The 25,641-nt window shown below is 36.5% G+C and overlaps 1 protein-coding gene across 4 annotated transcripts; it reads right to left on the bottom strand.

The window, feature by feature from the left end:
* Positions 1-47: 47 nt before the first annotated feature.
* msi1b (musashi RNA binding protein 1b) lies at positions 48-24,254 on the bottom strand. 4 transcript variants are annotated; one of them, XM_067413382.1, is made up of 14 exons: positions 24,124-24,254; positions 23,837-23,877; positions 22,935-23,016; positions 22,720-22,804; positions 16,393-16,434; positions 16,189-16,281; positions 10,694-10,742; positions 9,108-9,190; positions 8,910-9,027; positions 8,636-8,716; positions 6,216-6,272; positions 5,852-5,914; positions 5,533-5,666; positions 48-1,335 (listed from the first exon to the last, which is right to left on the bottom strand). In XM_067413382.1, the coding sequence occupies exons 1-14, from the start codon at positions 24,252-24,254 to the stop codon at positions 1,294-1,296; spliced, it is 1,101 nt and encodes a 366-aa protein (XP_067269483.1). In that variant the 3' UTR covers positions 48-1,293. The 4 variants fall into 4 exon arrangements, with proteins under 4 accessions (XP_067269483.1, XP_067269482.1, XP_067269485.1 ...); XM_067413381.1 differs by having other exon boundaries at positions 5,533-5,687; XM_067413384.1 differs by lacking the exon at positions 6,216-6,272.
* Positions 24,255-25,641: the final 1,387 nt, after the last annotated feature.

Below are 25,641 nucleotides of genomic sequence, written 5' to 3' on the forward strand. Positions count from 1 at the left end.
AAAACCTGTAGAAGTTCTGAAATTTGAAATAATTAGCCATTTGCATATGTACTTTTGAATTTTTATTTATTTAATTTTTTTCAGAGAGGGTCAAGCTTCAAACAAGAAACATTAAAACTTTCAATTATTAACAGCCATCCTGTTTACTTCATAAAAAGTGTTATATTAGTGTTGCTATTTTTTTTAATTTTTTTTACCAGTACCAGAATCTTCAGTTAATTGAAGTATATTCATATTCCAATTATTACAAGACTTTAAACCTCTAAAAGAGATTAATGGAATTGTGTTACGAATATAAACTTGGTAAAAGCAACGCAACAACATGGAAATAGGAGTTACAATTCACATTTTAAATCATCTTACCGAAGGTAATACATTAGCTCATGACATGCATTCACTCTTTAACACGCAGACACACACTCGCTCAATAGTAGCATCATTCACATTGCCTTCTGTCAACAAAGAAACACGACAAAATAAAACAAAAACGTTCAAGTTCATCAAATCATGAAAAGAAACTAAAACATTTTTGGACAAAGAATCCTGCGTTTGCGTTTTTGAGTGTAAAAAACTCTTAATCACGCTGGCAGATCTCCCCCGATCAAAAAGGACAGTATATACAATATTTTACACAAACAAGGTCAAATCTAAGTCTGAGAAATATGTTCTCCTTGATATTACTGCTATTTGCATGATCAGTGTAATAAATCCAGTTGCAAAACTAACAAAATATACATTTTGATGTCCCATCACACTATATTCTTCAGTAGAAAATGTACCAAATGTATCTGAAAGTGATTTAGTCTTTTAAATACACTACAAAGATCCACATATATTTGACACGGATTATTGCTCTTATAAGACTGTTAAACTGAAAAGACTACAATTACAAGCCTACGTGTACATAATGTCATCACAAAAAACAAGAACTGAGAGAAAAAAGAATAAAACTAAGACAAGTTGTTAGCATTTTAAACTAATTATTTACAGGTTTAGCTCAATATAAGAGGAGCAGGAGGTTAGTTATACTGATATGACAGTAATTCATAAAACAGGAAATCTGTCACATCACATTATTAGTGTTGCAGCCGCCGTTTTATCAGCTTAGGGCTGATTTATCTCATCCAAAACCATTTAAAGACAGAGAGCTTGATAAAATAACAATAAAACCCTGCGGCACGGAGAGTGCATCCATTATTATTCGATTGAGATCACCACATACTTTAAAAACCCTTCCTTAAGATGTAGGGAAGACGTCAGAATGATGAATGCTAATGCGCCAGTGCTCACACTTCAATGGTAGCCGTTAGTAAATGCCGTAGCGATCAGAGGGCCCTGTGAAGGTAAAGATAAGACATTTGTTGTAATTGCAGCAAAAAATACACAGGAAAAACATTATTTATTCAATTCCTCATATGCATCAGATGTTCTCGATAATGATGTGACACTTGTTGATGTGATGTCATTTTTATAATAATAATAATAATTCACAAAATGTGTTTTAGAATTGCATTTTTTTTTATCTATTTGAATGTTTGTGAATTATTGTAATAATTTGTGACTTATTATTATTATTATAAAAATGTTAATAGATAATGATTATTTGCTTACGTCTCATTCATATTTTAAAATATGCCGCCTCATGACTGTGTCAGGGTCAATAATGTGACCTTTTCCACATGGCAAGGTTAGTTTAGGTTGTAAAATGTCATGTGGCATGACTCTCCAAAAACATAGTATTTAAGATAAAAAAAAACAAAAAAAAAACATATGTATACAAAAAGAAAATTTCTTCATTTTATTTTTTACTTCATCATCAGTGTTATTTTAGTATTATTTATTTGTTTTTGTTTATTTGTTAATATTTTGCATTCATTTTTATTTTATATTTTCAGTTTACATTTGAATAGCTTATTTTAGCGATTTCTTATAATTTTTTATATTTCTATTTAGAAGGGCCGGGACTCGATTAAAAAAATTAGTCTAATTAGTAAGAGGCTTTGTAATTAATTAATCGAAATTAATCGCATTTTAATTGCATATAAATATTTGACCTAAAAACAGTGAGAAGTAATTTTTCACATGTATTTTTAGTATACCATTGAATAATGACTGAATACATAAGCTTAATCAACAAAATATAGTTTATTAATTTCAGTCCAGCAGACCAGTGCAATGTTTGCCATTAAAGGTAGCAAAAGCATATTTGTGATATTTGAGGCTCGATGTGCTGCGGTGATACGCTAATTCCTTGTTGTATAGCTTGCACACAACCATGCTCTTGTCGACGCTTCCATCCTTTCGTTTTTTTAAAACAAAATTTCCCATCCACGGGGCCAAGCAAAGCAGTCTCATCAGCTTCTTCGTTCATGTTAACTATGGTTTGCTGTTGTCGTGACCATGGTCGTGACTCGTGAAGAACGCTAGTTGGTGTTCCAGTATAATCGGTCCGTCGAAACTCATTCATTGAAAAACGTTCCGCGGTGCAAAAATAAGTGTGGTTAAAATGGTGTTATTTATTTTTTGCGTAATTAATCTTAATTAACGCGTCAAAGTCCCGGCCCTACTATTTAGCTTTATTTTAAATTTAGTCTTAGGGCTCTATTTTAACCATCGTATGCCATTAACCATTGAGTGTATGCTCTAAAGTTTTTTAAAATTATTTTATTTAACTTTTTATTTAAATATTTGCATTTTATTTAATTTCAGCTTTATTTTCAATTACTTTTCTATTAAACATCTTTTTAATAGTTTTAGTTAAAGCTGTCGTCCATAACTTTTTGCGCTATAGCAGTTAATAAACAGAACTGCATGTGACTTGTGGAAGAACATTGCAGCCGGAGCTACTTCTCTCTGTTTCTGTCTATGGCGAGTCACTCAGAGACTGTGCTCCTCCGCAGCGGTTCCTACCAGACCGCTCTGAAATAGTCCCAATATAAACACTTATTATAAGTGTACCATAATGATTCAGGGTAAGAGAAAAACGCTTTGGAAAATGGATTCATGTTATACATTCTCATTATATAATTTTTGTAAATCTTGAACAAAAAATAAATAAATAACAGACACAGACCTGCAAACTTCTCAGAGTAAAAAAGGTGACAGTTTCCGGGGGGATGGGGGAAGCATATATATTATATATACAGTAATACAGTGAACTATTATCTACATCATCTGGTCGCTACGTGAATATATAGTAAAGTGTCATTTATTTCTGTGATCAAAGCTGAATTTATCATCATCACTCCAGTCTTCAGTGTCACTAATCATTCTCATATTAGGATTTGATGATCAACAAACATTTATGATTATTATCAGTGTTGAAAACAGTTTTGCTGCTCATGGTGCGGCTTCATTTTTGTGGAAAACACCATACCATCCAAACATTTGTGGTAAAATTAAAAAGAGAGAAATGAATACTTTTGTTGATCAGACATAGGCTACATTAAATTGATCACAAGTGATAGTTTTAATATTACAAAAGATCATTTATTTAATAAATGCAAATAAATGCTGTCCATTGAACTTTCTCATCAAAGAATCCTGAAAAATAAAATGTATCATGGTTTCCACAACATTTTAAGCAGCACAACTGTTTTCAACACAGATAATAATCAAAAATGTTTCTTGATTATGAAATCCTCATATGAGACTGATTTCTGAAGGATCATGTGACACTGAAGACTGGAGTAATGATGATAAATTCAGCTTTGATCACAGGAATAAATTACACTTTACTATATCCACATAGAGCTGTTTTCCTTTGTAATGGTATTTCACAATATTACTGTTTTAACTTTATTTTTGATTAAATAAATGCAGCTTTGGTGAGCAGAAGATAAACATTTAAAATGCTGTCAGTTACTCATATGATATAGGTCTACTTTATTATCAATAAATAGTCTACGTTGAGATGGCTTGAAAAACACACACAAAGCATACTGTCGCAATCGTCTGATTGTCGTCGTCACGTTTCAGCTCATAACGATTGTTTTCCTTCAGCTGCAGCTCCAGCGTGACAGTAAGTTTCTACAAATCCGTTTTGGACTTTCATGTGAGGGCGCCTTCCTCATATTTAGTTACGAATAAAATGGCAGGTCATGCATAGATTATTTTTTGTCTCTGAATTTAAGGGTGCGTTCACACTTGTAGTTCGGTTCGTTTGGTTAGTTTGGTCCGGACCAAAAAACAAAAACAAACATAATAGTCCTGGTCCGCTTAGCGTTCACACGGGCATTTTTTAACAGCGAACCTAAAGTTACCGAACCAAAGGCACAGGGAGACGCTCACAACCTGATTGGTCGGTTTATATGACGTAGGAGCTCGCTTACCGAACATGCAAAACAATGCTGTGTGCGGATTACACGCGCGGGCATTTTATGCGTGTACATATGGCATTATTTTTTACCAGAGAACTCATGAAGAGCTCATGAAATGTTCAAAACATTCAAAACAACGCTGTGTGCTGGATTAAACGCGATCATTTTATGCGTGTAACACATTTGGCATTATTTTTTACCAGAGAACTCATGAAGAGCTCATGAAATGTTCAAAACAACGCTGTGTGCTGGATTAAACGCGATCATTTTATGCGTGTAGGCCTACATGTGGCATTATTTTTACCCGCTGAGAACTCATGAAGAGCTCATAAAATGTTCAAAACATTCAAAACAGCAACAGGATTTCCTCCGTTGTGCAGAAAAGAGTCGGGCGTCGCTTATGCAAAAGAGACGGCCGTTCTGTCGTCTGTACCTGCTAATAATGGGCAACACAGGAACTTTGATGAGAAGAGCCAGGTATGCTTTTTGTGCGTTTTTTCTAGCATTTTCGAAACATGCTCGTCAGACCAAATATTGATGAGGCTCTTCCTCGTTGCTCTACGTTTGCCCTCTAACGTTAAAGTTACTCATTTTGGATAACGTACACCGATCTTTCCACGTCGTCAAATCAGCTGCATTATGTGTGGCTTCTTGTGACATTATACGTCCGGTTTTTGGTCCGTTTACATGTGTTTGGTCCGTGTTGCGTTCATATATCAATCGAACCGCACCAGAGTTCGTTTGGAAGCGGACCGAGACCCATCTTTTTAGCGGTCTCGGTCCGCTTGTTTGGTGCGCACCAGAGTTCGGGTGGCAGCGTTCACATATGTTCAAATGAACCGCACTAACCGAGCAATCGCACCAGGGTTCGTTTTAATCGAACCAAACATGACAAGTGTGAACGCACCCTAAATCTTGATGTAATCACATTGGTTTCTATGTATAAATACACTTGCCCGTGACCTCAAGAAGCGCGCAATCAACCGAGGTAGAGAAAGCGGTCTTTACCACGTCCCCCCCGGAATTATAAGAATTATCCAATAATGTTTCCGCATGTCAATCCCCTCCCACCAAAAAAAACTCTTCGGTTCTTTGCGATTCACGTAAATGACCCAATTGACCAAGAAAACGGCGATTGTCACCGAAAAGCGACAAGTTTGCAGGTCTGCAGACAGCAGCTTTAACAGTAACAGCACTGCATTCACTGGCTCACCCCGAGGCTGTGGCTGAATCCAGTGCTTGGAGCGGGACTTGCGGCGCTGATATAGCTACTGACAGTTGAGTCCTGATTGGCCGTTCCATACAGGTCTGCCATCGGCCCAGGGCTGCTGGTACCTAGAAATCCGGCTGAGCGAGAAGGAGTTGAGCCTACAATATAAATCGACATGAAATTCCACAATATCTTTTTCATGAACAGGAAACCTTATAGATATATAGCTCAGCCAGATAGTAAAAATGCACACTGGGGTGTGAGCGCTCATTTCCTGAGACTGGCTCATGTGTAGGATGTAGCAAAAATGAAATTCTCGCACCTCTGACCACAGCTGCTGCTGCTGCGGCTGCCGCCATGGGGTTGTATGCCGTTAGAGGAATTGCTACAGCAACATCCGCATGCACACAGAACAAGAAAACAAACAGGAAAGAGAACGCTATCAGTATCAACATACAAGCATGGCTTATCTGAAACCAATGGGAAAATGCTTGCATCATACAGAGTATAAAATGATGGTCTGATAATTTGTGGTAACGTCTGAGTAAGCTGTTATGCACGATTTCCTGGGTGGTGGTGCCACAGCATAAACTTTGAGAGCTCAAATCACACTTTGTTGTGTGTTGGAATATGGTGAGTGGGTACCATGTAAAGTAGCTGCTTGTAAAGCTCTTAGAGGGACTAACCTGTGAGCTCAGGGGGGTGGGGTGATGTCAGAAGGGGGGTCCTCTCTAAGTGGAATTCTAGAATAGAGATAAACACAGAAAGCCATTTAAACATACACAAGTGCTGATCAGACTACAGACATGGACAAGCGCTACAGGGCCTATGGCAGCAAAAATGAGTGGCAAGACATGCAAGCCTACAGGCCTCAAGTGCACATAGAAAGAGTTTTATACCGCCTCCCTGAGATTTACAAGCAGCCATGAGCCACAAATGAGTGATATATGACAATATGCATTACCGTTTGGGGTCCTTATGAATTTTTATTAATACTTTTATTCAGCATGGATGCATCAAATTTGTCAAAAGTGGCAGTAAATCACATTTAAATGTTACAAAGTTTAAAATATGGCATAAAATATGGTTGAAAATTTCAATAATATATTGAATATTTATTGTATATTTCAATAAATTATGTTCTTTTGAACTTTCTATTCATCGAAGAAGCCCCAGAAAGAAAAAAAAATCACTGTGTCCATAAAAATAGTAAGCAGCACAACCATATTCAACATTGATAATCAATGTTGGGGAAAGTTCGTTTTAAAAGTAATACATCACAATCATGCGTTACTCCCTAAAAAAGTAATGCGTTATGTTACTTTTTCACACCTGGGATGGGCTTGCTTGTTTGTTTTTAATAACAACAAAAAACTTTTATTTTTGTCATGTAAAGGCCCTTCACAACAGAAGTGAAATGAATAAGCCTCAGGCTGAAGAAAATGCAAATTCCTGCCTGTTCAGTAGAGGGCGCAGTAAAAAAGAAAAAGAAAAAAAAACACCTTTTAGCTGTTCAGTCTTTCTAGATTGAAGAAGAATAGGTGGCAGAAGAAGAAAGTTCTACATGCTTACTTCAACAATAACAAATAAACGCAAATGTCATGTTTATCTAAAGTCATTTTGCTGAAGATCAGCAGCAAAGACATTGGTTAATAAACTGAGAATAAATACATAAAAGTATATTTGTGCAGCTTAATATAGTTCATTATTGCAGGTTTAAGTAATATTTGGAGACTGCATTTCACAGTTTATATTAATTTTGAGTAATACATCATGTTTACACACAGCGCCTCTGCACTTACTCATGATTTCTCTCAACATAGGGACAGGACAGCTGCCAGTCAATAAATGGAAAAACATTTAACCTTCTTTACTTATTTGAAAAAGAACCTGAGATGGGTTTTTTTTGTTAAAGTAATCTGTTACTTTACTATTTCTTTGAAAAAAGTAATCTGATTACGTAACTCAAGTTACTTGAAATGCATTAACCCAACACTGTTAATAATCAGACATGATTCTTTAGCAGCAAATCAGCATATTAGAATGATTTCTGAAAGATCTTGTTACTGAAGACTAGAGTAATGATGTTGAAAATGTAGCTTTACCATCACAGGAATAATTTACACTTTAAAATCCATTAAAATTGAAAACAGTCCTTTTGAATTAACAATATATTTCACAATATTACTGTTTTAATAGTATTTTTGATTAAAGAAATGCATCCTTAGTAAACATTTTGTGAGAGACTTCCTTCAAAAAACAAACAATCTGACTGACCCCACTACCATTTTGAACGGAAGTGTACATACTTACAATATGTGGTGTTTTTACCCATAAAATCACACTCACTTTTGGTCACACTTTATTCTATTATCTACGACTTTTGCCTTAATAAACCCCTAAATACTGCTTACTAATAGTTAGTAAGGTAGTTAAGTTTAGGTATTGGGTAGGATTAAGCAATGTAGAATAGGATCATGCATTTAATATGTGCTTTATAAGCACTAATAAACAGCCAATATCCTAATAATATTCATATAACCGTTAAAATCTTTATTTGAGTATTGAAAACAAACCCAGAAGAGAAGACAATGCTGAATAAAGTCATAGATTTTGTTATTTTTGGACCAAAATGTATTTTCGATTCTTCAAGAGATTCTAATTAACCAACTGATGTCACATATGGACTACTTTGATGATGTTTTTATTCCCTTTCTGGAAATGGACGGTGTAGTGTGCATACACTTCCATACGCAAATATCTTAAACTGTGTTCTGAAGATGAATGGAGGTCTCACGGGTGTGGAACGACATTAGGGCGAGTCATTAATGACATACATTTCATTTTTGGGTGAACTTACCCTTTAATTTTGGCGATTTGGATTTGACAACCTACCATTACATAATATTTTTGAATAGTGTATATGCAATTATAAACTGATTACCAATCATTTCCTAGTTCAAAAACCCATAATTGGATTAGCTATATACCAGAGTGTGTAAAGATTAACTATAGGAAAGAGTTAATATCCATGAACCAATGTGTGATAATGTGTACGGAGACATTGATACAGTGTTTACAGTATGAGCCAGACATTGAGTCTTACCAGGGAACTGATATGTGTATCCTGGTGTGAGACTAGTATAGCTGCGACCGGCATATGTTGCTGCCTGGAACCCTGGATACCCTGGTAAAAAAAATTCAAATCATATGAAATCAATGAAATTATAGAATTGGTGTATTTAGTATGAATTCTGTGACCTGTACAGATTGCACTTTTCACTCTTAACAGCAGAGGGCAGAAGAATCCACAATATGCTTTTCATCAATTGTAGCCCTCATCCATGCAATCGGCAGTTTGGCAAGTGCTAAGCTCTTACCCAGCATTCCTATCCCAAGCATAAAGGCGTCCATCCCATAGGGCATGACACGAGCACGACCTCTTGAAGAGCCCGTGGGTGACATCACTTCCTTGGGTTGGGCTTTCTTACACTCCACCTGTGATCGAAAAAGGGGAAGATATCAGTCTGTCAACCATTCGTCTGAATGAAACAGTGTGTCAGAATAAGAACTCTCACCATTTTGTTGTTGATCTCGTGGAAGTGGATCTCACAGACTTTCTCCACTACATCTTCATTCTCAAAGGTCACAAATCCAAACCCTGAGGGAAGAAAGAGTCCAGACACTCAGACCGCAGTTTACATTTGGATTTCCACTTCAGCCATCATTATAAACAATGTCTACGGGTTCATATGCTTCAGTTCAACGTCAGGTGAGAAGTTCAGATGCCAAACTGCCAAAGAAAAGCCAACAAAATCTGCTTCAGTTTTAACAGACCGTGTTAAATCAATGCCAAAATGATTATGGAATTACTAAAAAGTACCATGATACTACCATGTTTTGGTACCAAAGTATACATCAAAATACTGTCTGATACCATCCAGAAGTCTGAGACCATTAAGGAAAATGCTTATATTGTGCTTTAAAAAAATCTGATAAAAAAATTGTTATTAGAAATTATATTATCAGCATAACAATTTGAGAGAAAAAATCATCAGAGGCAACATTTATTTAATCCAAAATGCAATAAAAAAAGCAATATTCTGAAATATTATTACAATTTACAATAACTGTTTTGTAGCTGAATTTTCAGCATCATTACTCCAGTCTTCATTTACATGATCCTACAGAAATCATTCAAGTGTACTAATTTGGAGCTCAAGAATGATTTATTTCTTATTATTAATATTAATGATGAACCACTTTTGTGGAAACCAGTAAAAATTGATTAATAGAAAGTTCAAAAGAACAGCATTTATTAAAAAGTTATAATAAAAGTAATAAATAAATGAAATAATTTCTTTAAAATCGAATTGTTAAAAATGACATAATGTCCGATTATTGTGTGTCACCAAAAAAAGCTCACATAATCATTGTTGATTTTTATAGAGAAAAATCTTAAATATTTTTCATAACAATACCTTGTAAAATGCAGAAATAATGTATTTTTCCTATTTATATTTACATTTAAATGATCCTAGTTTTTGGACGTTTGGACTCAAAGTATTTGTAAAAAGCATTTTATATGCCTGTAACTTCTCCATGTTGCGGTTGAATATTTGTGAATGTGAGTGTCCTTAAGGTTCACCCTTAATACTGTAATTATACAGATTTCCTGTGACCTGTATTCTATTTTAAACCTTTGTGATCATACGCACGTCCACTTGGTCTCCGTAAACAGTGCTAGATTTTCTCAACAAAGTGATGTGCTGCTAGATTTTTTTTCAGCAAAAACTTGCTTCTCTCTTCTCAAGTGCTGCTCTCGTCCCCTGTCTGTCTCTCCATGCGTCTCATCTCCTCCACCTCTCCGCTGGGTTGAAAGGCTGCGGTAAAGCCATGCAAGCTGTCATAATCGATGTGCTGTAGAACCGGCAGGGGGAGGGAAGGGCGCTTAACAAGGTTTTAGCCTAAACCCTGATTAACGAACACGCTAATTACTCAATCTCTCTCCTCACCTACCGCTTATCCTACAGAGTACAGGATGGAGGGCCATGGAGAAGAGACAGAAACAGATTGGACCAGGTTTAGGAAAGGAAGGAGCAAACGGGAGAACGGCTGCCATTGACGCGCTTAGTTATTTAAAGAAAGATAAAGGGAAATTTACCTCTGTGCCTGTTGGTGGTTTTGTCAAACATGAGCATGGCGTCATCCACCTGTAGGACAGGACGAGAGAGAGATTTCGTTCAATACAATTAAAGGCAACTCTTCACAAAGGGAGATCAGGTGGAAATAGCCTGTTACATTCTCACTAGAACCAGCAACACACCCCTCGATTTCATAAGCATGTTTTGAATACTACCTCAGTAGTGTGAATGCTAACTACAATATCATAGGGATTCTGTTTGAAGTAAGAGGCGCGATGGTCTATTTTTCTTGAGTTTTATTGTCTGTGTGCAAAAGTGCGTCACTGAGCGCATACTGACAGATATCTCCAAACAGCTTAAGCGTAAAGGTCTGAGGTGAATGCCAAACTTAGAGGGCATGATGTGAGAAAATGACAAGAGACAGGAAGAAAAACAGTTCCATATTCAATCCAAATACGGAAAAAAAAAACAAGTCGACAGCCTGACCAATCAACACTTGATGTGCACAAACGCTTACAGTCTCTTGGTGAAAACAAACTAAAAAGACCAATAACACTCTCTGCGCTCTCTCCAGTTCCATTATTTGTCTTTTACTGTGTGTGCCTTGGAAGAGAAATCCACTTGCCTTGTAATTTATATGGTTTAATATTACTAGTTATTAATTGGTTGATATTTGGACATTTTGAGAACATTGGTATTGGCCGATAACTCTTCTTGGACACAACAGCAAAAAATAGTTACTGATAATATAGTAGAAATATGCTATTTTCTCAAGCAAAAGACCTAAATTACAGAACAGCACTCCTGTAGCTTAAACAGTAAAGCATGGCACTAGCAATGCCAAGGCCAGAGGTTCGATTAGAAGGGAATGCATGTGCTGATAAAATGTTTACCTTGAATGCAATGTAAATTGCTTTGAATTAAAGTGCCTGGCAAATTGCGAGGAGAAAGTTACAGAAATAAAGTAAGTATTTTTTATCTGGTCTTGTGATCCCAATATGGCATTGGATTTTATGGATTTTAAACTTTTTCAGATCTCTTAATATTTTGAAATATTAGACGTCATGAGAGAAATTCCTGAATGCACCTTTAAAAATATGCTTTAAACGATATTGAAGAGTGAACTGATGTGGCGTCATTTTGAACGAAGTACGATTGAAGTTCAAACCAGCTTGCCGAAGCAAACTTTCCGGAAAAGTTAGCAGTGGACGGTAAACACCTAACTAACTTTGGTTTGTGGTGATAGGTACGTAATAGATAGGTGTGCTCTGAGACTTCTTTCATGTGTTTTTTTTTCTGGTTAATTTCTTCTGTTCAGTCCGTTAAGTTCAGATATGAGTACAAACATGAACACTCGATAGTTGCTTTAGTAGAAAAAGATGTTCTAACTGAATTTCTTTTTCATGTTTTTTTTTTATTTTTACTGTAAAGCTGCTTGCATTTAATCCCGGGACAGTCGGCTGTAGTTCTCTTGGTGTGTTCAATTGCAGCTTTTTTTCCTCAATGCAGGCAACTTGAGGTGACAACACCGTCTGCTTTCATCAGCGCTAGTTCTGTGGCGTTGGTTTGGTGTGTCCCTACCTTAAAGCAGTCTCTTGTGTAAAGTAGCATATAGGTTGAGTAGATGCCGGATTGCAGAGCTTATATCCATTTCACTATGATGAAATGCTTTCTCAACTGCTGTTTTCTCAACACTGACATTTATCAGGTTTCGTACATATACTGTAAAATGAAATTCCAGGACTTTCAAGGACTTTTCAAGCACTACTTCTTTGGTTTTCAAGGATTTGAATTAGAGATCTTTCTTATCAAACAATATCTTTATTATCTTTCAAATTCTAAACAGGTGAAAAGCTGTATCAAATACTTGGAAATATATGAGCAATAGCAATAGTTCATAATCATGTAAAATGGCATATCTATATCAGATGCTAATTTACATAACCCACTAATTTCATATATACTGTCTTTCAATAATTAAAGGGGTGATGAATTGAGTAGTCAACTTTCCCTTGAGCTTTTGATATATAAAAGGTCATGATAATAAATATAGATTATCCTGTAAGTTTCAGAACTGAAACTTCCTTTTTAGTCAAAGAAAAGCTTTTATAGACACCAGGCCCAGAAAATTATCCTGTACTTCATCCTTAAGTCATCGCGCGACGAAACACCGCCTCTACAGCACGTCTAATTCAATAGTCCCACCCACTGACTCATGGAGCTGTTCGGATCACTAGCCAGCAGCAATAAACATGTGGAAGAAGATAGCAAGATATTGTGGAAGCAATACACGCGGACGTATGTGTGTGTGTGTGTGTGTGTGTGTGCGTGTGTGTTTGTGCTTATATCGACCGATTGTGCAGGCCATGTAATACAGAAATAATATTCCAATCAATCGTGGGTGGATGAGAAATAAATCATTGTGTTTGTTTGATACGAACACTGTGGTCGAGATAATCATTGCAGTTGCCGCTTTTAAAACAATCCCTCCCTCATGTGAACTGATCTGAGAGGGGCATAGATATAGCTCCTAGACAGGAGCTCTTAGACAGGAGCTGAAGCTCATTAAATATGCAAATCTTATCCAATCCTTGCCGTGGGCATTTACTTCCAAGTCTCCAGTGCGTCACGCCCATCAAAACCCAGCATTCAGGAGAGAGCATCAAACCAGTGAAGAAAATAGCCTGTTACTTATTAGTTATGATGTTCATGAATGTAAAAACCACACGAACGTCATTAGTTGACCTCAGACAACAGTATAAAAAAAGAAAAAAAAAGCCAGTTCAGGACACCTTTAAAGCACTTGTCAAGTACCTCTTCCTAAATATGAAGATTCTAGTCAGAATATGAGTCTGATACTGCTCCTTTGGGCTGTGATTATGGGGTGTGTTTCAACCCAGCCAGGAAAGAAAATGCCTCTTCACTCAATTGGATAGACCTACAACCAATCAGAGCAATGGAGCGACGCATAGTTGTTAACAGAACTCAACTGCACACTGGAAGAAGTAGAAGAGAAAATGAGTGTAAACCGCTGCTCTAGAGATCAGTGATGTAAACATTCTTTGCCAGTGTTGTAAAAATAATTTAAGGATACAAAAATTACTTACCACGCCTGATTAAAACAAAAAATAACTAGCGAATCACCAAAATGCACGAATGTTTGCGCATTAATTTAGTGTAAGTGGCGATCGATAGTGGATAATAATACATAATGAACTGACGATAATAAGGCCGCGCTGTTGACGCTCGTGCAACCTTTCGAGGAGAAATTACAACACTTGAGCGTTTTGCTGAATACCATCACGACTGGAAATGACACTGATTTCATATGACAGTTCCATAAACAACTAATTAACATTCACTTAGTCACTTACATTTTAGATGCAATATTTAGTGTTTTTGTTCCATTTCAGCAGTGAAAATCATTCACAGCAGAACCGTAACGCGTCTCACTCACAGCAACAAGTTTGTTACTCACTGAACGATTTAGCGTTTGAATGAATCGTTTGAATGAACGACTCAGTGACTCACTCATTAAGACGGTCACCTGCTGCCACCTACTGGAGGTTTAGTTTCAAGTTTACACATACTTTCCAACATTTCTTTTTGTCACTTGTAATGAAGCTTGCTTATGAAATTATTAATATCACGGAATGGTAATTATTGACTATAGCCTGGATTGATGGCTCTCAATATCGCAATATATATCGTTGGGGAAAAAATATTGCAATATAAATTTTTTACAATATCGTGCAGCCCTACTTCAAACCCTTTAAGCACTTTGTAGTTTGTATGAACCTTGATTTTTCCACAGCTACTTTTGTTATTGAAAGGAAAGCGCGCAGAAACATATTTACATATTCATCTAAACGCCGTTTTAAGCAGCGTGATCGCCGTCACGATGTTCACTAACCATATAGATATTACCAACTTTTTTTAACCCCCCTGAGCAAAGAACAAAAAAGAATTTTGCTGTGAGTATATCAGGGCCTTTAGGGCCTCATAAATCTGAGTTATCACTTTTCACACTTTTCTATTTAATATCTTGAAAACCTTTCTATTTTCTAGAATCTTTAGTGATTGAGTTCCAAATTGAGTCCCTTCTTGTTCTGTGTGCTTCTTCTCATGGTATCTGTTTTTCTCTCTCCATCGCTCCCTCTCTCCATCCCTTGTTCAAACCAGGCCAGAACACAAAGTGATCAGTGAGGCAAACTAATCTGCAACTTCCCCGGGTGGCTGCTACTATCATCTCTCTCTCTTTTTTCTCTCTCTGTCTGCATTCCACACTCAAGTATGGCTCAAGGATGATGAATTATTTTCCATCGAAGTCTTGCACCCAAATCACTGACAATGTGTGATGCAAAGAAACAATAGAAGATGTATAGCACATCAGTTTTTTGGGGTGTATTGTTTAACTTCAGTTATGAACATTTGTCCTCCCCCCTAAACACACAGTCTCTCCCTCGTTTTCTCTCCTACACACACACACACACCCCAAACACAAAACCTTTTGCCCGCTAAATTACTTGGGGACAATGGATGGGCAGGGTCACCGTGGTAACCGGGTAGGAGGGGGGGCTGAGGGCAGGAGCAGCTGTTCCATCAAATTAATTCAGATTCAAGTAATCTCCCCCACCTTCCCCTGCAAACAAAACTCACCCCTTCAAACTCTCAAACTCTACCCCAACTCTTTCTCTCAGTCTCTCTTCGCCTTTCTTGTTCCCTCTTTCATGCTTCCCCACCAAACTGGCTCAAATTTCACTCAGTTCACCTTTGAAAAACCTCTGAATTATTTTTTACTGTTATTTTTTATTTAAAATTAATCATTCCGGCTGTAAATTCTGATTAGACGAGTAATGGTTGATACGGTTTTCAATTGATAGAAACACATTACCGTACATTATTCAGTAATGTTCAAACGTTGGGGGTCAGTAAGATTTTTTTTTTTTAATTAATAATTTTAGAATACTTTTTGATTTAAAAAAAATCATACTTTTTTTTCGTTATTTTCTAAAAATATTAATTATTTTCTAAATATTTTCTAAAAATATTAATAATTTTTACACAAAAAATATTAAACAGCATTTTTAACATAAGAAATGTTTTTTTTGAGTACCAAATTAGCCTGTTTTCTGGAAGATCATGTGACACTGAAGACAAAAAAACTTCAAAAAATCATTTTTTTAAATTTTAATATATTTATAAATTGTGTATATTTTTGAACAAATAAATGCAGCCTATCCTACTGACCCCAAATGTATATTAATGAATATGGAGTTCTTGGCAACTTTAAACTTAACATTAGACTAATGAATTTCATCACATATCGAAACACATAGTTAATTCTGATTATCATCATGTGGTATTGTATTTAATCATATTCCTTTTGCCAAGCCTAAGTACATCACTTATCTATAAAATCACTATAATATGCTGCCTCACGAGGCATATCTCTTTATTTTATCACCATGATATCCCAAAAATCCTTCAACTGTTTCACACAAAGGTGACTTACCTTTCCGAACTGGTCAAAGTACTGCTTTACATCTTCAATAGTAGTGTTCACCGACAGGCCTCCAACAAAGATTTTCTTTGTCCGAGTCACCAACTAAAAAGAGAGCGAGAGAGAGAGGGTTAGATCTTCAAAAATTACAAAAACCTGCATATTGTATAGCACAAGAGTCTGTGTCTTGACCATGTTGACCAGTCAAGCACATACCTTAGGCTGGGCTCGTCTCGGGAAGGCAACTTTCGGGTCAATCTAGAGGAGAGTTTGAGAGGAGAAGGTCTAGTTTAGAAATTCAGGAGAAAGAGGAACACAGACATCAACACACCCGGGACTGTAAATGAGAACATCAGTGAGAAGCTTCACATCCTCTGAGCTCTGGTTTCAGTTGGTGTCTCTTGCAGGGACATCTGCCTGTATGTTTTAAAGGCTCTGGCTGCGCCCTGCATTCACTTTACTGTCTGAGAATGATGGTACATTCATACATGCAGAGTTCAGGGAAGGACCAGAGTGACGAGAAATATGAAAAAGAAATGTAGATTTGTCTAAAGAGAGAACAATAGTGACATTGAGATAAAGAGAGTGAAGCTCCGTTCACACTGACAGTGATTTTATTGCTGGATGTTGGTCGCTTGTAGGCATTTCTAATATTATTGTCGGGCTGCGCAATTGGCCGTAAGTTTTGAACATCAAATCCCAGGCGAGATGTATTGCCGATAAAAAATAAGTGTCACTCTATTTTTACAATGAATCATTCTGGAAGGGAATTGCATGTATATAAATGGCAGCAGTGCATATTACATAATAATAACAGTTCCATATTCTTAAAAAATCATTTTGAAAATGATATACTCATTTTTTTTTAAGATTGAACATTGGTTTTGGGAGTCTGCTCTGTATTTTCTACTGCACAAGAGGCGTGATAAACGAGCATAATTCAAATGACTCTGTATGCAATTGGATAGTCCAATCATCCAATCAGACCGTGATCAACGGGCAACGACTCATCGCTTCTCTATCTGTCATCGTGTTAAACCCACCAATAGTGCATCAGGTGGATAAGCCAGCCTGTGATTGGTTCACGTAAAAATGTAACAGAAGCAGTAGAAATTAATGTAAAGGTTTCCAGACTGAGCTGTAGGGCGAAATCAAATCGTCGGCAAATCGGGCTGAGTTTACCCAGTCTACCTATATGCACTACTGTTCAAAAGTTTGGGGTTCGTAAGTGTTTTTAAAAGTATCTTATGCTTACTAAGACCTGGTTTACTTGATCCAAAAATAAAGTAAATAAAGTAATATTACGAAATACCATTACATTTTAAAATGACATTTTTCTATTTTAATATATTAAAAAATCGAATTTATTTCTTTTGATGGCATTACTGGCCTTACTCCAGTCGTCAGTGTCACATGATCCTTTAGAAATCATTTGAATATGCTGATTTTCTTCTCAAGAAACATTTCTTATCAATGGTAAATGTCACTATTATCAAATCTTATTTGCACTGCTTAATATTTTTGCGAAAACTATGCATTTTTTCTTAAATAGGCCTCTTAAATAGAAAGTTCAAAAACAAACAGCATTTACTTCAAAAAGAAGTCTTTTGTAATATTGTAAATGTCTTTACTGTCACTTTTCATCAATTTAATGTGTCCTCGTTCAATAAAAGTTTCTTACATTAAAAGAAAACGTGCTCCACTGTCTTATCTCCAATTGTCAGTCACCGCAATGTGACTTTTCCCAATCGCTGTCAGCGTGAACATTTACGAGAGCGGAGTAACGACACAAATGACAGAAAAAAAGGTTGAAAAGTGTACAGCTTTCTATGAGAGGCAAGCATGACTAGACAGAAGAAGCTGTCATGGCCACCTGTGACTGAGTGCGCCGGACAAGAGAAGGGTCAGCTTTCCTGTAAACCACTGGACGGCATGAAAAACACTCAGGGAAACGCCACAAACCATGTTTCTTTGGAAGAAGAGTGGTCAGAAAACAAAAGAAGGCACAGAGACTCAAGCAGAAAAGCATCCTTGACCCACACACTCTTTTGACAGCCAAACAAAAAGTATTTTGTTTGTTTGTGTTTGTTTGTTTTTGCATGTCTTTCTTTCTATTTCTTTTCTTTCAATATTGTTTAAAGGTGCCTAAATCTGGAAAATGAGCTGTGAAACAGTGTATCCAGCTCCTGGAAAACTACTGTATATTTGTAATGAAATACATTAAAACAATGTTGAAGTAGCTAAAAAGCTAGATCTGTGTAAATGTAGCAACACAATTTTTTCATATTTATGAACCATGTGCAGAAAATTGATGTCGGTCAACACCCGTTGAAACAATAAACAAACTAGATTACAGATACTCAAGATACTCTATATTAGTCTATAGTCTAGTCCAGCTATTTACCAAATGCTAGTCTACGTCATGCTGTACTGAGGTTAAATTCTAGAAGACAGTGAAGGCAGTACAGCACTAGCAGCAATAATGATTAGTCTGTCTGAGAGAGGGTTCGAATAGAGCTACGCTAAAGAGCTAGCACCTCTGAGGTAAACGACAGCAGTTTACCAGAGTTGCTCGTTTATTTTCATACACCAGACTACGAGTAACAGAGTTTCTTTGTGAATCTAGAGAGTAAAATGAAGAGGCTAAGCTAATCTGAACAGAGATCTGATGCAGAAGCTACAGTTTATGTCTATAGTTTCTAGACTACTCTGATAGTCACCTCCGGTCCACAACATTGCTGAGGCCGCACCACTCCTGTTCACAATCAAAAACAAACAAACAGACACACACACAAACAAACAAAATCAACATACAGCCACCGACGCACATGAGAGGAAAGCTGAGGATAAAATGTATGGTCACATAAAACAGATTATTGTCATTAGAGTTGATTTTGACTATGTGGAGAGTGAAGAGACATTGAAAAGTAATGGAATAAGGGGACTTGTTTATGTTTAACCACCATAGACATTCATTAAAGTCAGATTATTAGTGGTCAATCAATATTTGGTAATATTCTTTGCATTTTATACAGTATAGGTCAATAAAATTACATGTAAAAGTTGTTTTTTTGTGTCAAATAATTATTATTTAAAGCTGCTGTCCGTAGCTTTTGTTGTTCAAGATTTACAAAATTGATATAATGAGAATGTACAACATAAATCCATTTCCCAAACCGTGTTTTTGTCTTACTCTGAATCAATATGGTACACTTATAATAAGTGTTTATATTGGGACTATTTCAGAGCGGTCTGGTAGGTACCGCTGCGGAGGAGCACAGTCTCTGAGTGACTTGCCATAGACAGAAACAGAGAGAAGTAGCTCCGGCTGCAATGTTCTTCCACAAGGCTCAAGCAGTTCTGTTTATTAACCGCTAGAGCACAACAAGTTACGGACTGCAGCTTTAAAATACATTATACATAAAAATGAATTCACATAATTCTGAGTATGTTTTACATAAAAGTGCGTTTATAGTACATTTAACCCATTTAACCACTACAGACGGTAGCAGTCGATCAGTATGGGTTTTTCCATCTCTCCTACTTTAATATTTGCTTAAATCCATTGCATTTTATCAAGTAAATGGTTAAATGAAGTGACATGAAATGAAAAAGTATTTTTTTGTCTTTTATTAAAAATAAATTAAAATTAAATTCATACCTACAATGAATGAATGAATTACATTTCTATTGTAAGCATGTTTTTTTTTTTACATTTATCAATTCAAATGTATTGAAATTTTTTGGGGGGCAACTCAATCAAAATTGTGTATTTTTAAATGTAAATTTTAAAAAATGAATATAAAAGAATGTTTTAAAATTATTATTATTAGTTAATATTGTAAGTAATCCGCTTCATTGCTTTAATAAATGTATATAAACATACTGTGTGTGTGTGTGTGTGTGTGTGTGTAGGTATGTGTGTGTATGCAGGATATAACTCAAGCGGCATTTCTTTTTTTATAAGTCAGTGTTTTCAGGCCCCCAAAACGCTGTTGTGTAAATAATGCCCCTTTAAACATGAACAATTTTTTCCTTTTCTTTATTTTGGATACTCTCATTTGCCATTGACCAAGAGGTCGATATTACAGTGAGCTTGACTAGCAGAGCTTGTACACTTCAGTACTGAAGTGTGCACTACAGATGTACACTCTGTATGGAGATTGGGATTTGTGTGTTTACTTTGAGGGTGTTTTAAGACGCTGTCAATACTTCTCTGTGGCTCTGGGAATAACATTCCCCTTTGATTCACAACTTTTCCATTTTGAGGAAATATAAACACATATAGCTACATAGCTTTCTTTCTTTAACAAAAAATATTCTAAGCACGCATACATGATTTCTGAAATCCAATAAAAAGATATAGTCTAACACCATTTGACCACAATGTGTCCTTAAGCAGCCAAAATTGCCATCCTAGTCAAAACTATTTTAAGTCAATAGACTTAACTAACCAGGTCAATCCTTTAGGGTCAGTCGCTGGCACCTTGGTAGCAGTTTGTATCACATGCAGACAAACACACAAGCACACAAACTTACAGAATGATGGTGTCTGCAAGAAAGTTCAAAAGTACGTCCCAAGACTGCTGACTTAAAATCGTGATTTTTATGAGTTGCGCCGCACACATTTCGCTCTCTCTTTCCTGGCCTCCCCTCCTCCAACGGCCCATCGCTGAGCTCGTTAAGCTAATCTCCAGTTTAAAGTCGGCCCAGGCGAGCAGCCATAAGGCACCTTCACAGGGGCACAGTCATAGAGGTAAAGCAGGACAAAGGCCTCCATGTTCCCCTGGCTCTGCCTGCCTCTCTCTCAGGGGGGAGGCACTTAAAAAACAGCACAAGTGACCACGCTGTGGAAGACTGGAGCTGAGAGACACTTTCTAAATGTTCTCTTTAGTTATTATGTTGGTTTTATTTAAGAGTCCGATGGGCTTTTCCAGTCTCTGTCAGCCTGAGAAAACTAGTATGTAGAATAGTAGAAAACTAGAAGAGTATTCCAAATAGTATGGAAGCTTATATCCGCCACAGAATAAAAAATATAAAAAGGTAATTGCGACATATGGTTTATATCTCACCATTCTGACTTTTTTCTCTGAATTTTGAGATGTAAACTCAGGATTCTGAGGAAAAAAAGTCAAAATTGTGAGATGTAAACTCAGAATTCTGACAAAAAAAGTCACAATTGTGAGATGTAAACTTAGGATTCTGAGGAAAAAAGTCAAAATCGTAAAATGTAAACTCAGATTTCTGAGGAAAAAAGTTAAAATTGTGAGATGTAAACTCAGAATTATAAGAAAAAAAGTCAAAATTGTGAGATGTAAACTTAGGATTTTGAATTAAAAAAAAAGGATTATGAGAAAAAATCTGAATCATGAGAAAAGAAGTCAAGAAGTTGAGATGTTAACTCAGAGTTCGGAGGAAAAAAGCCAAACTAGCGAGATAAACTCAGAACAGCAAAAAACTAAAATCTCTAGAATTGTGAGATAAAATCGCAATGACCTTTTTATATTTTTATTCTGTGGCTTAAATACGCTTCCACAGAACACCTCCGTAGAATCTACAATGACTCAATTTTGGGGTAATTCCAAACAAATTACCTGAAGAGTATTTGTGAAGTACAGAAACACACCGTTTCGTTGTGGTTTGCAGTGCACTACCTGTTGCCATAGTGCAAGGCTTTTTTCACTCGAATGAGGAACTAGTTCAAACTTTCAGAAGAGGGAGAAAGAGAGAGATGAGAAAGTTTTTTTTCCTTCTCCTTCAAGCCTTAGCCTCCCTCCCCACTGACCCCCTGGGGGGCGACTCCACTGTCGCCATGGCAACCAACGGGCACCATTGTCCCAGGACCCGCCTGCTCTGCACAGTGACAAAGACTCTCACAAATAGATGCACCACAACACACAAAACCTCTCACAAAAGTTTCCTATTTTTTTTAACACTCTTACTAGTAATTAATCTGCAAATGCAAAATCGTATTTATTATATTAATTACATTGTTGTCATTCATAAACTAGTCTTTACATGAAAACATATATCCTTTCTAACAGAAATACACCTGCTAGAAAAACATCACTCAAGACTTTCCACAAGGGGAAAATCTGAATTCTGCATGAGTCTAATGCGTTTGGTGAGCACTCTTGAGACAAGGCACCACAAAGGCTTCCCAGCATACCCTGTTCGGGTCCCCTAGTTACCATAGTGATTGACACAGAATAGGAATGCTTCCCTGACAACCTCATTGAGGAAAGGCTGAGATGGGAACTTTTTCTCGCTCTCTCCCAAATTGTTTGACCAAAACCCAAAGTGAAAAGGCATGAAACCTCACATGCATACGCAGCATCTGCGACTCTGAACAATTATGAATCGCCATATCGTGGCATTACAGTCAGTTACTAATGCACTAATACTCATTAAAGCAACAAAAAAAAACACCTAATATATATATATTTTTTTTTAGTTAACGCACCCCTTGGCTAATTGACAGAATAAGCCAAACAATGGCTGTGACACACAGGAAATGGTTAGCAGAATGAGGTTAAAACTCACAGTTTTGGAGTCCAGCTCATGCCTGGTCTGGGCCAGAACTTTGTCCACACCAGCTTGGTCAACAAATGTGACAAATCCGAAACCCCTAGATGAATGAGAGATCAAAATTACGACACCGTCCTCCACCCATTCGGTTTCAAATGGACAATACAGTCAATACTAAAAGTCTTTGTGTGTTTGCTGTCGCTTCTCAGTCAGGTTGGCTGTTCCCTTACCTCGAGCGCTTTGTAACTGGATCTCTCATCACCATACTCTCTTTCACTTCACCAAACTTGCAGAAGTAGTCTTTCAAACCCTCTGAGGAAGCAGGAGAAGAAGACTTACTTTATCACATTAGGGGTGAGAAGCTTAAACAGTGTAGGAAAACCAAGATTATTAGTGGATGACATCAACAGTGAACGGATGACGTCATCGATCGAGATGATCTAAGAAGCCTGACGTGGAATACAAGGTGAGGTCATCATCATCATGTAGTGAAATATGATTTACATGTCTAAACTTTAGGCTAAATAACATTGATATTAGGCCAAAATATGCTCCCTAGTTACCGGCTTTGCTGGTAAGTAGGTGTCTGCCAAGCTTAATGAAAATGTCCATCCATTAAATGATCATAATAGCTGGAAGAATCGGATGACAGGGAGGCTATTAAGAGTTCCACGGTGTGAACAATGCCTCAGCGTAATTCAAAACAACAATGTGTCCTACATACTGAGGACAGCCTACAGCATGACAGCAGTTAGTGAAACTTTCTCCATTCACTCAGCTAAACCTGTTGTATCGCCTTCGCACAAAGGATCAAGCCAAATTACAAAGCAACCCAATGGATGTTTTTTCACCATCCAAGACTATCTTATTAGCTGCATGCGTATGCTGAATGACATAACAGGAGCTGTACAAATATGCACATCATTTTTGATCTCGCAGACATTCCTAACCAGTTTTAAGAATATATTTTCTGTTGTTAATTCAGTGGTTGAAAAGGTGCATTGAATTTGCAGGTTTGCAACTTTCTAGTCGCTTGAAAAGGCTACTTTAGACAAAAAGTTGACAGTTATTCAGAGTTTTCTTTCAATCTGTTTCTTTGGCTGACATGTGCAGATACTTAAGTGTTACTCACCTTGCGTAGTCTGCCAGCTCAGACCACCGATGAACATTTTGCTGTGAAAACAACACACACAAGAGATCAACAAGTGCTTCGAGTTCGCGTATAAATCTGAAAGAGCCGCGTCAAGATCTTCAGAGATTCAAATAACGGCAGTGATTCCCATCCGAGTGGATGAGAGGTGCGCTGGACACCGCCAAAACACGTTTCCCTCTTTGTTGAGTTACTTTTTAATTGATTTAGCCCTGACGCTGTTATATGTAGATATCCTATGTAAGTAAGAGAAAGGATTTTTTTATTACCAGGGGTCGTGCGGAGAGTCCGAGGAGGACAGGTTACTTTGGCTGCCTTCCGACTCCATTGCGCGGCTGTGTATCCCGTCCGAGTATGGTGCGAGAAAGGAGGCAGAAAGTGTGGAGAGGGGGATTGGCATGGGGTGAGTTAGAGCTCAAAGCCCAAAGACTCCACCTCTCTCTTGGTCCAGTCCCGACGTGAAACACGGGGGCTCTCGAGAACTGACCGGGAGTCAGTGGATTACCTTCCTCCGTGACACGACGATGACATCAGAACTGAAACAGCTTTTGCATCACGCGGGCAATCTCTGTTTACTACTAAGTAATAGTGAACATTGTTTATTTAGGTTGTCACTGAGTCTTGAGATAATGGACAAAACATGCTTTCTTTGTTTTTATTATTTTAATACATTAATTATAAAATGATATACCTATCTGTAGACAAAGGATCAGCTAATGAACAGGTTTTTCCTGAAAAAGTTTTTTCTTCTAAAGTTTACGTTTAGGATATTAACTTCATAACTTAATCTGTGTCAGCTATCAACAATATTGCAAAGTCTTCAATTATAATGGTATTCAATAAAGGAGATTTAGTGAAAATAAAATACATTCTGTACATCTTTTTCCTGTGTTTTAGGGTTATTATGAACCATCCAGTTCCTTAATTCTATAGCTACCCTCCTTTTTAATATTAAGTATATAACCAGGTTTATCAGACATAATATCATTGTAGTTCAGTTGATGTTTTAATATTTTAGCACAAAAAAATAAAAAATAAAAAAACAATAAAATCTTTCTTTCAAAATGAGCTGATGTTACAACAACCGATTGACAAGACAACTAACACATTTTTAAACTAATATTTAATATATTTAATATTTAAGCAATCCTTCCAGTGGTTTGTTTTTATTGTTTAAGTGGTACAGTAGGCCTACATCATATATATATATATATATATATATATATATATATATATATATATATATATATATATATATATATATATATATATATATATAGGCCTATGCTACACTCAGAGTACTTTTTATATACTCAGATAACGTTTTTTGCATACAATAAAAAGCATTAATACAAAAAATGACAGAGAAGTTACAATAATAAACTAAAATATATACAGCCTACTAAGAATGTTAACAATAATGAGAATGAATGAATAAAAAAAAATAACAATGAAATGCTTTAAATAACAATGAAATGCTAATATGAAAACCGTGCACAAATGCTCTCCCCCATACATTACCTGTGTTTGATCTATATCTGACAGTTTAGGAAAACAAAAAGTGACATTTTAGAGTTTTTCAAAGTATCTCTAACATCAGCAGTGTCAGACTCTTTCTTTTGGAAGATGTTTTTCCCTGTGTTTTGCTTTTCTCATGAGAATCTGTTTCTGACGTGTATTCAGATCAAACTTTCTGTTTAGGGCCTAATAACTTTTTCCAGATTACTCCGATTTTCACTTTAATTTTGCCAATGTTATGAGTAAGGGTTTTTGTGTGATTTGGTTGT

The sequence above is a fragment of the Pseudorasbora parva genome, chromosome 13, assembly GCF_024679245.1.
Source record: "Pseudorasbora parva isolate DD20220531a chromosome 13, ASM2467924v1, whole genome shotgun sequence".
Classification (NCBI taxonomy): Eukaryota; Metazoa; Chordata; class Actinopteri; order Cypriniformes; family Gobionidae; genus Pseudorasbora; species Pseudorasbora parva.

Excerpts from the sequence above, each read along its gene's own strand:
- msi1b (XM_067413381.1), bottom strand. The coding sequence starts at position 24,254 with ATGCCAATCCCCCTCTCCACACTTTCTGCCTCCTTTCTCGCACCATAC. Across the intron at positions 8,717-8,909 it reads GCTTGGGATAGGAATGCTGG|GGTATCCAGGGTTCCAGGCA; the intron begins GTAAGAGCTTAG and ends TTTTTTTACCAG. Across the intron at positions 5,915-6,215 it reads CCACCCCCCTGAGCTCACAG|CAATTCCTCTAACGGCATAC; the intron begins GTTAGTCCCTCT and ends ATGTTGCTGTAG.